The 16,811-nt window shown below is 39.9% G+C and overlaps 1 protein-coding gene across 1 annotated transcript in view; it reads right to left on the reverse strand.

Annotated features, from left to right (window-relative positions):
• The window catches only part of il11ra (interleukin 11 receptor subunit alpha), a 57,104-nt gene that overhangs the window by 16,162 nt on the left and 24,131 nt on the right, over positions 1-16,811 (reverse strand). Inside the window, exon 2 of the mRNA XM_078271352.1 lies at positions 3,375-3,471. Coding sequence (XP_078127478.1) covers positions 3,375-3,471 — 97 coding nt within the window. The remainder of the gene's footprint in view (positions 1-3,374; positions 3,472-16,811) is intronic.

Genomic DNA, 16,811 nt, shown 5'->3' on the forward strand with positions numbered 1-16,811 from the left:
AGGAGGGGTGGAGGCGGTGCACGATCACGGAAGGCTTGTGTCATGTGGACGTGCCGACAGTGTTGTTGTCATTACTTAGAATTCCTCATGGTGGCGACAGAAACTACGCACTATAGCTTTAATGTAAGTAATCAAATTGGGTGTTCATGTTGTTTCATGTTGATATCTGTTAGTTAAAATGTTTTACCCTATTCACCTGCAGTGTCTCCCCTTAATGTGTCTAAATATGTAAGAAGCTGGGGAGCCCTTTATGAACTGAAGTAGAACCATTTGTATCAATAACTTTAAGGATGAGATACAGGCTGATAAACTGTTACTTTCCATCATGCAAAATTGAAAGGCAGTGTAGATTTAAAGCAATAAGTGCAGTGTATACCTGAACAAATATTTGTGGTGACAAGTCATTTGCCAAGTAGATGCTCTATCTGCAGTATGTGTGTGCATGTTTAGCTTGGCTCCATAATATGAAAGCTGGCATTTACAGTAGATCTGGAGTGGGAAAACATCACTTTGACTGCCAGTCTGCCATGCACACATCTTCATTAATTCTCAACCTAATCACTCAGGCATGCACACTCCCTGCTGGCCTCTCCTCCCTCAGTAACAAACAATTTGTCCCAGGTTTGCATTTTGTTTTTCTCCTTCATTTTTGAAACAAACCTCTCTTCATGTCACAAGTTTGACTGGCATATCACGAAGCATAACAGCAGGTGAAGGAGTAGAAGCTTTTGGTGGATGTTGTTATGTAATTTGCTGTATTGGTATATTTATGTTAGTTTGCCCTGCTGCAATAACCTAATGTGCCCTTCAGGGACCAACTAAGTTAATCCAAAATTACATTTTACACATAGTTAGAGGCTAAACTGAGGGCCTTTTCAATACTTGGTTTTCACTCACACCTAAAGCTCATTTTTCTACTGTGGTTTGTAGCGGCTGTGCAAAATGAAACAGCTGGGGAAAAGAGCAGCAACGTGCTCCACAGTGATTTTGTGGCTACATTTACATTTTTGAGTGGAGGAGACATGCAGAAAGGAGGACAATGAAACCTACTGAGAGTTTTCTTTTGGTAAATAAGCAAATGAAAGCCTCTTCATTCGGCTGCGCTGTGTATGGGAAACAATTTATCATAAACAACACATGGCATGGTTAATAAATCTGTGCTACCAAGACAGCGGTAATGTATGGGCTACTGTAAACAAAGCTGTGTGACATTAGAAAGACACAAAATACCTGTAGATATCAAATCTAGATAGGACATACACACCTTGTTCTTCGTGATTATTCTCTATGTAAAAAGGAAACTCATTTAGTTTCGTATTTTCATAGTTCTGTCCACTACTGTTATCAATCACGATGCCATTTTAATCAGCAAGTTAATGGCTGAGATCAGGGAAATAGTGCAAAGAGAGCAGACACACGCTCACACACTCCAGCTGAGCCAGATTATTTAAACTACTCGGGAAGTGAAACCAAAAGTGAGCCCAACCAGACATTTTGATTATAATCATTTAATGTAGGGCTGAACTATTTCAGAACAAAGCAGCATTTGTGGTTTATGTAGTTTTAAACAAGATGGGAAAGTGCCAAGCATACCGTATCACAATACACTTTTTTAAATAGTCAGAGAAAAGTCAACTTCTAGTCTAAACTTGCTTGACATACATGTTACATCACATTGGAGGTATACTTGACAAAACTGCGTAATATTCAAATTCATAATTTAGACATTCAAAAGTGACATCTACTAGTGATATCTACTGATAACAGCCCCTCGAATTAACCAGAGAAAAGGTCAAGAATATTGGTGTTGTTTCGCCAACCCCCAAAATGACCTAAAGTTTCCCAGCAACAGTTCATTTGCTGTTCATTATAGCCGGTGAAAACAGCAGTTGCTGGCAAAACTTCAATTTTCTGTAGTTTGTTAGGAAGACACTGTTCCCTATATAATTAACAGTCAAACACCAATTGAAATTATGGCTCTTGCGTTTTGACAACTGCACTTTTAAATTAAAGATATAAAACATATCTATGGTTGACACAACCACGCAACTGCAGTGGGTCAAATTCCTTAAAGATTCAATTTCTCCTTAAATGTATCTATATTACACCACATCATCAAAAATCTTCCTCTGTCTCTTTTCTTAATTATTTCTCCCCTCTGTGTCAATATTTTCCCCTATCTCCATCTTTTTATTCAATGCCCCTCTCCCCAGTTTTAACCAGATTTTCTTTTTCCCTTTAACCACCAAAAATACAGACACAGACACACACAGACACACACACACACACACACACACACACACACACACACCCTCCATCTGTTTCTGTGAGTGTGTGTATTACCTGGGGCCTTGGTGCAGTGCAAAGACTTGGCTGGTCTGAATGTGTGTATTCATGTTTTATTGGCAGTGAAGTACATTATTCCCCAAACCCGCAGCGTTCCACTCATATCTGATTCTGCCTCTGGCAAGAGGGCCTAGGCGCACGCACACACACGCACACACACACACACACACACACACACACACACACACACACACACACACACACACACACACACACACACACACACACACACACACACACACACACACACACACACACACACACACACACACACAGGAAGGCTGCAAGCTTCTCCTGACATTAAAATCAGATGGCAGGGTGAACAAAGAAATTGCAAGCTAGATGAAACTTAGTACTTTCCAAACAAAAAGGACTCCGGAGCTGCCGTAGTGTCAAATTATTTGGGAAGGGAAAGATGGACAGTTTCACCTGAAGGGCCAAGGGTGAATGTAGCGGTGAATTTATCTGATTTTAGAAAGAGATACAGTAATAAAGGTATAAAAGAGAGAGACAGAGACAGAAAGAAGGGAAGAGGGAAAAATAGTCTTTCAAAGAAAGAAAAAAAAGAAAGAAGAGCCAATTTCTTAATGCCAGACAGATCCCTTAAGCGCTGTGTGAGGCAAAACAAAATATGCTTCAACAATACAATTCTTGTTTGCAGAGTGCTAATCCAAAAAACAAACATGAATTCCAATTCAACTGTCAATTTAAAAAAAAATATAACGCTGGACATCGAAAATTGGGCAGAGAGAAAACAATTGAACAATGAACAAAGTTTCAACAAAAAGAAGAAGATTGTGCTTGGAAAAGGTGTTTTTTGGAAGGGTTTCTTTCCTTCTTTCTTCTGCAGACGCTTCAGATCCCACATGTACTTTGAATCAAGATAAGTCAAGAGTGCCCAAAATAGTTCACAAAAGAATCCATGCCTGATCCTTAACAGAATGTGTGTTTCTATGTGTGTGCTTTAAAGATGTCCATGGGAAAATGTCTTTTGGCTTGGTGTGCATGCATACGTGTGCATGTGTTACCTTCATCAGTCCGAATCTGAGCACGACTGGGACGCAGCGACCAAGACAAAAAACAGATGACTGTCAGACAAACAGGACTGGACAAAAGGCCTGGCATCTAGAAAGACAGAGAGAGGGGGAGGTGGGAAAGGAGGAGGATTAATGATTAGGGATTTTTTTTTTTTTAAGCCTAAGAGGTTTGGCAGTAAGCATCAACAACATCAGCAACAGCATCATCATCATCATCATGAGTCCATTTTGTACAAGCAAATGGGTATGAAAGGAAAACAGCCAGAAATGTCACATTTCTTTCATCAATTTCCTCACCAAAGCAACTACATACCAATGTGTAAATTGTTTGGCAACATGTTGCAGGTAATCACTTCACAAATCAGGCTATGTCCGCCTTTCCCTTATTATTGACAATTCTATGTTACATAAAGTCCTATAAGGCAAAGACAACAAGACAATTGGCACCTCTATTTCTGGCTAGTGGAAATCGTTTCTCATAAAAAAAGAGAGAAACTATGTTGGACATGACTTTTTCTTTCCACTGGCTTTACCAGAATCTCTGGGAAATAAAGTTCCAGGTCCACTTGTGCTAGAGAACAAATCCATTAAGCAGTTTTGTACCGTAAGTGAACTCAACACATTTTCTTTATAATTTAACCAAGATGTACACACTGCAAAAAGTAGAAGCCAGGAGCGTAGAAAAAGTAAAAAAAAAGTGTATTTGTTTAGAATTATACTATGGCCTGGTGGTACTTTGGTGAGCAGGATGTGTGTCATACATGAAATAGACTTTATCTCTCTCTCTCATTTCATTTAAATTTTAATAAAATGAAGCTATACTGGCATGGAGTTTGACGAGTGGAGTAGCTCTGTGAGTCTGTGTTTAGGCACAGCGGTGCTTTGAGCTAAATGGTAACATCAGCATGCTAAATCGCACTAAACACACAGTACAGCTGAGGCTGATTTACTACGTGTATTGACACATTCATAAAAACAGCATGATCAGGGCCCGGATTTCAGTGGGGGGATAGTGGGTATTGCGCATCATTTCAGTGATTCCTGCGAATCTAGCACTTATGAGGAAAATTCACACACAAATTTGTCTGTGTGTCTCATAATGTTCAGCCAATGTTTGCACCGGTGCGGAATCATGTGCGGAATGCGGGACGACTGCCTGGAGGCGCATCGACGGACGCATGAAAACATGAATGGACCGCTGGCTGAAAGGTTAACATCCAGGTGTAAACCCCGCTCAGAAAACAAACAAACACCGAAACCCGAAAGGACTAACGCAAACGGCACTGTGTCAACCACGTTTATCAGACAGATGGGGGCAACGTTAATAAGAAGCAGCAGTCAAAAGACAAGAATCAGACTACAGCTGTGAAATAGAGCTGCTGGATTTGTAAAATGTACGGCACTGCGCCTTCTTATCAGCTGTTACAAAATGTCATGTCGTGAACATGGATTCGGCACACAAAACGGGATTTAAACTAAAATCATAAATTCACTGAGTAATACAGACCTTAACAATCTGATGCTCTTTTCAGAGCGTGCCCCTTGCATTTCAGGTACTGATCAACAGGACATACATGTCATTCAACTGCTTTATGCAAATATGTGATGATGATTTGATTGGCTGTATGCACGTCTATATATCTATCCAAGTAGACAGAGAAGGCATTTCGACCATAACATTGTATGCACAGAGGTCATGAAACAATTACAATATTAAATATACATTATTCCTGAGTGTAGTGCATGTAATTAAGAGAGCGTGGCAGAAAGAAAAAACATACAATATACTTTCAGCTGGACTGAATGGAAGAAAACATTCTGGACATTACAGCATATAACAATGACACTGTCATGTGTCATGGAGTTATGAGAGTGTGATGTGGTGCTGCTGATCATGTTATCCTCAGGGGGGAGAGAGAGACACTAAAAAAAGGCTCTGTGAATGTGATAAAGAGTGAACGACTACATGGTGTAGGTGTTTGTGAGCTACTAAGCCCAAAAAAAACAACGCGCTTATCATATGTCTGGTGCCACTTCTTTGCACGTGAAAAACTCATCAACACTTTAGTCGGCCCCTCCACAGCGAGAAAGGGAGATTGAAGGCCCATAAAATGCATTTCCTGTTCAAAAGGGATGTTACTGAAGCTGGGGGTCATAACACAGCAGTGACTGATCCATAGAAGCACAAGCAACAGACCCATAACAGACCATTCCGCACAGTTTTAAACATAAACATTTGTAAATGTGTCCCAGTTCATGAATGACGTCAGCTGACAGGAAGCGAACATGGACCTAATCTGTTGCCTAGCAATGCAATTCCAGTGAAACGGTCTATATGAGAAGAAGACTGACGAAAGTGTTTGCTGCACACCACAACTCCGCCCTGGAGAGTGGGAGCAATGTGATTTCCTCATGCTTCATTAAGAGTTTCTTGTCATTGAGGAGAGAGAGATATAGAGGAATTAAATGATATGTCCACAAGCTCCACATACGTTAGTGTGCAGTGCAACAAAATATCAAACACACTGTACGGATAGATTATTAAAGAATTTTGCCCATTTTCTAGAATAAGTATACAAATATCTCCGGAGCCTTCAAACCTAATAGAAAAGCAAAGTGACAAATGTAGTTATAAATACGTTGTACTGTAAATGGGACTTTTAAAGCCCCAATCTGTGACCACAGCAACACTTGGATGATGTATACCAAAGATAAATGTTTTTTTTTTTTTTTTTTACAGTAAAACATAGAAAGTGAAAATCTGAAAGACTGGAAAAGAAACAAGGATACAAGAAAAAGGGAAACAATGAACCAGTTCAGTGTGTTGCTGTCTAATACTCAGAATCAGAATAGGATGTATTGCCAAGTAAATAACACAAGGAAATTGCCTTGGTGGTTGTGCATACATTAACAAAATACATTTTATAATAATAAATAATAAAGGGTGTATGGTTTAGTGCAGGATGTGCAAAAATGTGGAGGGAATGTGCAATAGTCAGGTATACAGTGCTGCTCATGAGTATAGGAACCCCCAAAAAAAAATCATCTTTTGGAAATTGATCTTAATGCCTTAATTGAAAATATTTGGAAAAATCCAACCTTTGAGAACCCCGATTTTCTTTGTGACTAAATAATGTATCGTAAATAAATAAATGTTCTTCCTTAAAATACAGGGGGCATAAGTAAGAACACCCCTATGTTAAATTCCCATAGAGGCAGGCAGATTGTTTATTTTTAAAGGCCAGTTATTTCATGGATCCAGGATACTATGCATCCTGATAAAGTTCCCTTGGCCTTTGGAATTAAAATAGCCCCACATCATCACATAGCCTTCACCATACCTAGAGATTGGCATGGTTTTATGTCGGTTAGCCTAATAGCTGGTTTGATTTGCATTGAGAGATGATCTTATGGAAAGTACCCCATGCCAATCTCTAGGTATACATTATTCATTCACAAAGAAAATTGGTGTTCTCAAAGGTTGGATTTTTCCTAATGTTTTCAATTAAGGCATTAAGATCAATTTCCGAAAGATGATTTTTTTATTCCTCTTTTTAGTCAACTTTAGCGGGGGTTCCTATACTCATGAGCAGCACTGTATAGTGCAGGATGTTCTTTAACTTTTGTGTTGACTACATTCAATAGTGCATGGTTGCGTGGTTAAAACAACGCTGAAAAGCAAGTCTGAAAGGATTAAATCAGGTCATCAATCAGTCAGCGGTAATCATGCAGCATGTCAAAGAAAATAGTGTCCAATAGCTCCTTTAAAAATGTGTTTACGTCATAGAGATTATTCATCATCCTGCTTAACATTATCAACTTCTCAATGCCAGGTTTCTACAGAAAGTACAAGTGAGACGTTTTCTGTGGGTCGACTAAAAGTCTAATAAAGAGCTCACTGCTTTCATTTGTACAAATCTGTTTCTCAATGTCAAACACACTGTTCTGCTTCACAAAGAGCAAAATGTGGGGTGAGTGATGAGTTGGAAGGTTGTGAATGTGTAGTGACGGTACCTTATCTTACAATATTTTTTGTGTATTATATACAGTGATTATGGTTTAGAGTCTTACAACAAGGCAAGCAATCACTTGTTGGATGATTACTAAAAAGATGGAATCTACTTAGCTTTGAGAGCTTTAGGCTATTTGTTTTCTGGTTTTCTCAAATTAGGTTTTAAGCCCAGAGCATTTTTCCAGGCATATCAAAAGACAAGACAGTAACAGAGTAAGTAGGAGCAATGAATGGCAACTGTAAAATACCACATCTTCGATCTAAATCACAAATCAGCCTTCTCCATTAAGGGCTGTCAACTCTGGAACACATCACCAACTGAAATCAAATGAATTCCAGACATAACATATTTTCAAAAGGTTAAGTGCTGGCTAAAATCTAACCAGAGCTCTACCCATTTTTGGCTAATTGCACTGTAAATTACCAATGTGGCATGTGTATTGTGTGATGTGTTTTTTATTGTTCCATCATTTCCATATTGTAGTGTATTTTGGTTTGATGATCCTGAAAGCGGTACCCTATATTTAAATGATACTGTACATGTAAAAGCCTAACTAAGGAAACTACATGAAAATTAACAATAGCTATAAACTCTTTGCAGCACATCTGTTTCATGCTCTGTATTTGGAACTATGTTTAATTGCATTGCCTCGATCAAATCAAATACAATTTAAATCAAATTCAATTATATCCTCAAACTGCAGTGGATGATGCATCCATCTCATCGATTCAACAATACAACACTAGCTTGGCCTAAGCATGTTTGTGTATCACGCCATTTATGTTTCAATGTGCCAGAGAATCAGTTCATTGCTCTTCATGTATTTGTTCATAGCATCTACTGTAATGCTAGCAGTTTAGCTCTATACATGATTCTGTAAAATGTATAGTTTCCCTCCTTTTCAATGAGGTCAATGCGATGAAAACATGAAAGACATTAAAAGTCAAGAGCTAACTTAACTTGCCGACTGACATGTCATTATTGAGTGGAGTTTGGCTGGCTGTCAATCTACGTACCATTACGTAGGGAGGACAGCTGTATTAATTTACCGTAAACTTAAATACCACCACCATGTTTTTTTAGACAGTTTGTCTTATTTGAGTATGTGTGTTGTTCCATTTAAAAAGGAAAACATCTTCTTTGACTTCTATTTATAGTCTTTTATTTTTATTTTTTTAAGATTGCTTTTACACCTGTAGTTTGGTCCAGACCAAAAAGATGAAAAAGTTCCCCGTTTAACTTTTTGTTCTAGTCCATGTTGTTTCACATGGACTTTTTACAGATGAGGCAAGATTTCTACGCAGAATGTACATGTACTGACACATGAAACTCATTTATAGACAGTTTTGGAGTCATCCTACATCACCAGCACTATAATGGAGCAACAGAGGAAAACCAAAACAAAGTTTATTCCAAAGACTGACAGCCGGTCATGCAGCACTTTACTGCAGGTTAAGGCTTAATATCTTCTCTGGTGGTCACAAAGGAGCTCAAAAGGAAAAGTTGGCTATGAGTATCATTAGCTGAGACTGCAACTAGACCTCAGAAAACTGATCTGTAATTGGGGGGGAAGACGACAAAATAAATGAAGCCAAACATAAAGGCAAACCCCTCATTTTTAACCCCTTTTTACTTCCTAAATACTGCATAGGAACCTTATAAAAGACAGATCATTATAAGGTTCCTTATACCTGCACCAACACCTTACACGGTTCTGCTACCATGAAGATTTGAACATGACCGATTGCTTCCTAGTTGACAGTTGTGTGTGATACTGGGCTGCACAAATAAACTGGATTCGCGGAAGAAAACATTTTAAAACATCCTCGGCGGCTGTGCGATTAAACCTGTAACCTCCGGTTCTTGGTCGCTCTGTAAGCGTCCCGCTGCCAGACTGCCAACGGTTTGTTTAAACCATGAAATAAACACAATCAACGTTTCATCAGGAGAACGAGGTGTTGCGTTTGGCTTATACAAGTGATGTGAGGCTGCCAATGTCTAAACAATGGTGACGGCATGTTTGGTGGATTATAGACACTGATTAACAGTGTTGTAGGTACATTTTAGATTCGGATTAACAGTGTTGCTGTTAGTGAAACTATAAGGGTGATGATGTGACAGTTGTGTAAGTCAAAAAGGATGATGGCTTTGGCTTTAGCAAACGGGACACTATCAAACTGAGAATCAGGAAAACATAAGCAAATCACTCACTGAGTAATCTATAGAACAACACACATCAGCGGTGTATGATGGTGTTAAAACACCTGCTTCTCTTGTTTTCTATGTAAGCCCCCCCGGGCAGTGTCAGGATAAGCTACTGTCCCATTGTTAAGGCATGTCAACACGCCATAGAAGCTGCAATTTTGATCAAATTCACTCAACGTATGGACACATCCCGGTTATTCTACATATTGTGTGACGCAAGCAAACCTATCAATCTCTAGCACTGCATTATTTAGCTGCAGTGTTGCCTTTGATAATATGCATATATGTTTTTGGAGTCAAAACAGATTACCAAAGTTTTAATATGTTTTTAAGAAGGGAAAACTTAAGAAACACATTTGGGATATGCACAAAAAAAACAGCAAAATACATTGCTGATTATATATCTAAAGACACAGGTATCAGGCAAACACAGTTTAGCAAATCCATCTCCTCTTGAGCTAAATATATATAAAAAAAAATAAGTACTTGGAAAACCTCTTTCTTCTTTAGTTTTTTCATGCCCTACCTTTATTTGCTCAGCAATGTTTTCTTTTTCTTCTCACACTAGCTCCGTTGAAGGTTGAAACATTTGATCCCACTCAATAAAACACACCATTAACAACTTAAACACTGGGATAAGTATCATGGCCCATTTATTAACCCACCATTGGTAAATGTAAATCACCTGGGCCTGCTTTTCAAAACATATTTTAGCACTTTAAGAGCAAAATGCACATGCAGCACATTACTAGATGCAGATCCACCATGGGAAAGTGATGAAAAGATGATGAAATCCATTATTCAGTGAAAGTGGTGCATGTGCATCTGCCAAAAAAAAAAAAACAGATGTGCGTTGCTGTGAGTTGAGACTAGGACATACACAGTGGCTCACAAAATCATACCCCCCCCCCAAATAAAAATAGCGTACACCGAGATCTGGAAAGCAGAGATAACCACTATTTCGACTAGCGTCTTACGATGTAGCAGGACAGTGTTACATTTACCACTGCGGCACTGTAACTTCACACAGCAGCGCACTCGGCACATTCAAATCTCACCGACTCCTGTCTCCCTCACTTGTTTACATTCCTCTTCCTATGTCCATCCCTCCCTTCATGCTTTCTTAAGCCTCTATACATTCAGTACATTCTGTATCCTGTAACCCAGCTGGTACACTGGTCAGCTCTTTTTGTTTACACGGACACAGGACTCTGAGCAATACCTCACACTCCAATCAAACTGCGGCGTAGGATTATAAATGGAAAACATACTCTACGCTGTATTTAGCTGACTGTGCACATCACTAAAGAAGTACTCCATCATTTGAGTATCGAATACTACTCACCCCGTCTGCTTATAAGGTGGCTCGAAAAAAGTTTTTTCTGGGCCACCTTTTAGGCCTGCAGGCGGTGATTCCTTTAATTAAAACCGTACAACATACCTCAGCGTGCCCCGCGACAGTGGCAGTCTAACCGCCACGATATCTTGATGTGGCATTGCTAGGACTGTTGTGTTTACTATAAATGGGAAATGGCCCTTTCATGCATAACATATAAATAAGGTTATTCTTTTGCCTCCTCTAGAAATGCCTCTAGTGAATGAGAAGTAAATATTTGTTTATGGACTTGAATGGGTTAAGGGAATATTGATTTAAACGGTTGCCTCCAAAGTCTAGCCTGATGGTAAACCCCAAGGACACTTCTCTTCGCTGTCCACAACTGTTTTTGTCTGTCGCTTACTTTTTTTAGATCTTGACACAACCCCCCTCCCCCCAAATCTAGTTTGCAGTCAGTCCTTGACTACGGTTCTCGAAGCCTCTAATGCCACAACGTTCAAGGTTCAGTAAACATATTAATGTCAAATTTTATAATGGCTTACCCTCTTCCCTTTCCTGCTTCCCTCCAGAGTAACTACAGACCAGAAAATGCAGGCTGCTCCATGTACCTTTCCTTCACTCCCATGTATTTTTCCATTCTATCAATTCCCATAATTAGCTCTCTCTTATCTCTACCTCCACCTCACCATCCTTAGAGGTCTATTTTCTCTCTCCCTGCCTGTGGTTTCCTGCATAGGGCCTCTTTATTTTCCATCACTAATGCCACACAGTACAAGGTCCTGTAAACATATTAACACAAAGGTTCCACTGACACTTGAGAACAATGCCGTTCCTTGAGAGCAAAGTGCTAATCTGTCCTCTCAAACCAAAGCAACACGTTCCTGCTCATACTTGAGTGCGAGTTGACCTGTCGCAGGAGCGTTTCTTTCTAACAGCTCGGCTGTATTTGTATCATGGGTCTGTTCTAAGTGTTTATGGTGGGCATGTCTAGATTGACTATCTCAGGTTCCACCTGAAAACGTGGAGCTATTATTGGCAGATGGCCATGTTAGAGGATCCCTCCAGCATATTTTATTCCAAACCGTGCCCCTTCAGCCCAAGAAAAGACTAAACCAGGGACCTTAGGTCAGATATAAAAACGACATCTTTCTGCTTCACTTTTGTGACCTTCCCTTGTCTTTTTGTGCTTTGGTGAAAATGAGGTATATTTTTTTCTGACTCCAAGTGCACAAATACAAAAACACAAAGTTTGAATTTTTCATCTTTGCTGTGTATATTTGATCTTATTCCTGGCAATAAACGTAAAGCTCCACTGTACAAGACTCCTGTAAAAATACATTAGTATTGGCAAAAAATGGTTTTACACACACACACACACACACACACACACACACACACACCTTCCCCAGTGAAATTCTAGTATCAGATACGGTCACTTTTCCACTCAACATGAAATTACTCAAAACAGTCTTCTCGATAAAATGCTCAGTTCAGAGAAAGCCAGACTCACAAACATTCAATGTTTTGCCTCGGATGCCAAAGAAACAAATACTTGACAGTTCAGTAAAACCAGTGAAGGCACAGCTGAGTTTACTCCTCATCCTATTAATGTATACGAAAACTCCCTCTGGAAGCCACACGGCTACTGGGATCTGTACAAGTCTATTACCACAAACCACTTTTCTCAGCAGCTGGAGGAGGTCTTTCTGAAGCTAAATGTGAAAAACCAGACTTTCATCCAGTGCAAACATGTCCATGGTGAGCTATGATGCCTCTACGGTACCATGGTACCTGCACGGTGGTTAGGAACAAAATTCTTATCTTTACTCAGCCTACCAGTTACTGAAAAATAATGCTCAATGCAAAATGTTACGGATTATAACTGCCAATAGTACACTAAAAAGTGTCACGGACCACTATGAGCTTCTCAAATTTCAACACTCTTCTTTCCGAAGGTTGTGCGAGAGAGAGTCAGGGGGTGTGTAATCGCAATCCTATTCTGTGACTCACCCCCACCAGTCACCTTTCTACTGTAACTCTTCCAGCAAGAACCAGAATAGACAGGGGAATGTAGCCATGAATACTGTCACCAGGATACACCCATAATGGAAGTATTCTCACATGCACAGAGATGCAACAGTGAAGATCCAAATCCACAGTTTGTTCTTGAAAATAAAATTGCTCAGAGTCATTAAAAATAATTGCAGGAGCAGGACATGCTAAAATTCCTGGGTGAAAAACATTCCTTCCGAGACAACAGTAATAATAATAATAATAATGAGGTCAAGGGCAATAGCCAAGGTCTGACAAAAGTCACACAATAGCTGTGCTTAGAAGCACTGGGAAAAGGACTGCTGAAGGAAGTGGAGAAGAAAAATCATAGTAAAATGAGGTGTGCACACGCTGAGTAATCCAATTCAAAAGAACTCTCTTTTAGCAAGTCCTCTCTGTGGCAGTATTATCCCACATGGTGAGTCACTTACACTCTGGCATGCCACTGCACATTCAGTCAGCTTTACAAGAGCAGAAGCAAGACAGTGAAAGGGGAGAATGGCAGAGAAAAGAAAAAAGAGAGAGCAGAAGACAGGGGGCTTGAAAACAGGGTAAAACAAACTGATGGGCAGAAATGTAGACGTTACGAGTTGCGAATGCAGAAAAACGGTCAGGCTCTTTAACATTTTCCACAGGCAGGTGCGCGCGCACACACACACACGCACGCCCGCCCGCCCACACACACACACACACACACACACACACACACACACACACACACTCCGGTGACATAACAGATTATTACAGGATGTCCTGTTTATGAGGACAAGTCATTAGAGTTTGTGTCATAAATTAAAGATTAACGAAGACTGATGTAATTCGGCCTACTGCTTGTACAATGTGGTCATCAGTGTGTATGCATGTGCATATTTCTTTGTGTCAGTGTGCATTGTGACGTGCTCCAGTAATGATCATACGGAAATAATGGCAAGCAAGTTGAGGGATTAGCTAACCTACATGATACAAGTGCATGTGTGTGAGTTATGGACTATAGAGAGTGTGTGCACTAAACCAACAATATAGCGAGGTCAGGCCAAGATGGTGGGGGCGTATTACAATGGCTCTGGTGTTTACCCAAGTCACTATGGCAACCATTGCACACCCTGTCCGTCTGACCTTTCCAGGCGATAACAACACTGCTGAATGACATGTGTGAGTGTCCGTGTTGTATTTCCATAGGAGAAGCTCCTCGGTACAGGCCCTGTGTGTTTGTGGACATGTATGTCTTTCCCCATATGTAGAGAAATATTTTGAGATATTGATTCAGAGGCACAAATATGATTAAAAAAAAAAAATGCATTTTTTGCCCATTTTATTTATTTTTCTTATTTCACTAGCAACTGCTGTGCCAGTGATATTAGAAAACAATACAATCAAACATTCAAAAACCAAGGTAAAAGTTAAAACTTTAGCACTCTCACTTTTGTGTTTTTCTCCCTATTTTTTTCTATTATTTAAAGCATCCTGTATGAGAACAAAAAATCTGGTGGAAAATGTGTTTCATGTGATAAGCCTTAATTATATACCTTAGATGGTGGAAGATGAAAATAGCTCACACCAATTTCTGTCTGTCTTTCTTTCTGCCTCTACTGTGTTTCTCTATCTTTCAATCTCTTTCACAGCCTGTTTCCCTGATGATACTGAACGCCAATATCCGTTTGACTGTTGCAAATTAAAAAATGAAAGATCTGAGGATTCTCTTCATCTCTTTCCCCTCTTTGTGACCCACTGAGATATTTTACTCTGCAGCATTAAGCCTAAGTGCCTGCTCTTGACGACAATCGTCTTATGAGAAAGGTGTTTACAGATGAGAAGTGAAGCAAAGATGGGCCAATGAGTTCATCCAAATCCTAACACCCATTTGTCCGGGAGAATTCCCCTTATCAAAATTATTTTATCAAATATTTACTAATGTCAACTATTTTGGGGGTAAAAAAAAAAAAGTAACTTACTTTTCTTCATTCTCTTTTTCTTTCCCAGCTTAACTACTTACGTCCCAGTGGAAGCATTACACATGACAGGGTTCTTGCAGGTTTTTAGTAAGTCAAATTTAAGACCTTTTTAAGACATTTAAAAGACCATAAAGATTGAAATTTAAGACCTACAAAACTGGCTAATTGGCCGAGACTGCTGAAGGCATTTTGCGGCTAGCTTGTGTTTCTCCGCTCTGGCGTGTGACTCCAGCGCCTTCACACCCAGAGTCCCTAATTGAATTTTTTTTTTTTTACAAAGTTTGCAGCGAGCCTCGTACCTGGAGCTGGGTACCGCTCGTAACCAACAGCGGAAATCGCTGTGATCCAGCCATGTCTCGTTAGAAGTACACTTTCCCATTTTCCACACGTAGGCCTAGCCGAACTTTAACAAACTCTGAGGAGAGGCAGACGTATTTCGCGGGCAGGTATCGCATTTATCACGGGATTTGTAGTTTTATCACCGCGGACGTACCAACCCCAACATCCCCCAGAAAGAACCACAACACACCGAACCAACGTGCTGAGGGCAGCGTTCTGCTGGTTTTGTTACAGAGCAAAGACTCTAGAGCTCCGCTTTGTTGGCTACGACGCCATCCTTTTTCTTTCTGTGGCCAGCGTTTCTGGAAATGAATGAGGGTAAACCCTTTTTTAGACCTGACTAAATGAAATGTAATGCCTTTTTAAGACGTTTTAAGGCCTTAAATTTAATTTTAGACCTTTTAAGACCCCGCGGGAACCCTGCATGAAGGTTTAGTCAGGCTCTGATGTTGTCAGGGGGTCCGATGTGTCCATGTAGAGCCTGTTCACCCTGCAGGATAATCTGATGGACTGTTGAGCTGAAGGGAAAAAAAAACGTTGGCCTTGTGGTTGGTTGGTCAGACTACAGTATCTGGCGCTCTAAAGACCAATTGAATCCCCACTAATTTTCTTTTCCTTACATTTGGTTGGTCCAGGCTGGCCAGGCACATCAAATTTACCAAGGCCGATCCAAAGGAGATCCTCGCAACAGCCAATGAGAGTTTAAAACAAAGTGGAAGAAAACCACAGAAGACTGATAACGGAGACACACAGAGGGAAAGATACATGCTATTAGCATCCAGTAGGCAGAGAAAGGTTCAGGAAGGCTCTGAAGTGAAAAACGTCTAATGTGGACAGGGCTTGAGTGCACACGAGATAAGGAAGCAGTTGAAGTGGAAAAATGACGCTGTTTCCGAGGAGTATTAGAAAGACGATAAGCATAGGAAATCTGTTACCAAGGAAGCCAGAGCAGCGCTGAAAACATCTGGTTAGCCAGGGAGGAGATACAGACACATGTTAACAGGTTATACACACTTGCAGAGCTTTGATTTAGAAATGATTCTGTATAATAATTTGGCCAAGAGGCTTTAAATTCTATTAAATACACCGGCTTCTCCCATGCTTATGTGTAGCCTAAACAATATACATTTTAAGAGGGTTTGGTAAATCAAATATACTGTGTTCATCTTAAGTTAGGCAATTATTTAATATTGTTGTTAATCCACTTTTTGTGAACTCTTACAATAATAATATGGTAATTGGGTTAACATGCTTTCCAAATTTAAGATTCTGAGCAAAAATGAGCAAAAAATTGACATGTTTTATTGAAGTTACTGCAAGAAAAAAGCAGATGAGACGCATAATGGAAGATTTTGACACTGCCACAAGCACTGCTAGAATGCATACATTAAGTTGGACTTTTGCAATGGCTCCGACCATGATAAATGGAAGATAGACAGGACTGTATAAACACCTTAAGCCATGGTTAACACTGAAAACAGAGAAACAGACCCTACAGAATCCAAACCTTGCCAGCACAATCTAGCGGTGG

This window comes from Sander vitreus, chromosome 16, assembly GCF_031162955.1.
Source record: "Sander vitreus isolate 19-12246 chromosome 16, sanVit1, whole genome shotgun sequence".
Taxonomy (NCBI): Eukaryota; Metazoa; Chordata; class Actinopteri; order Perciformes; family Percidae; genus Sander; species Sander vitreus.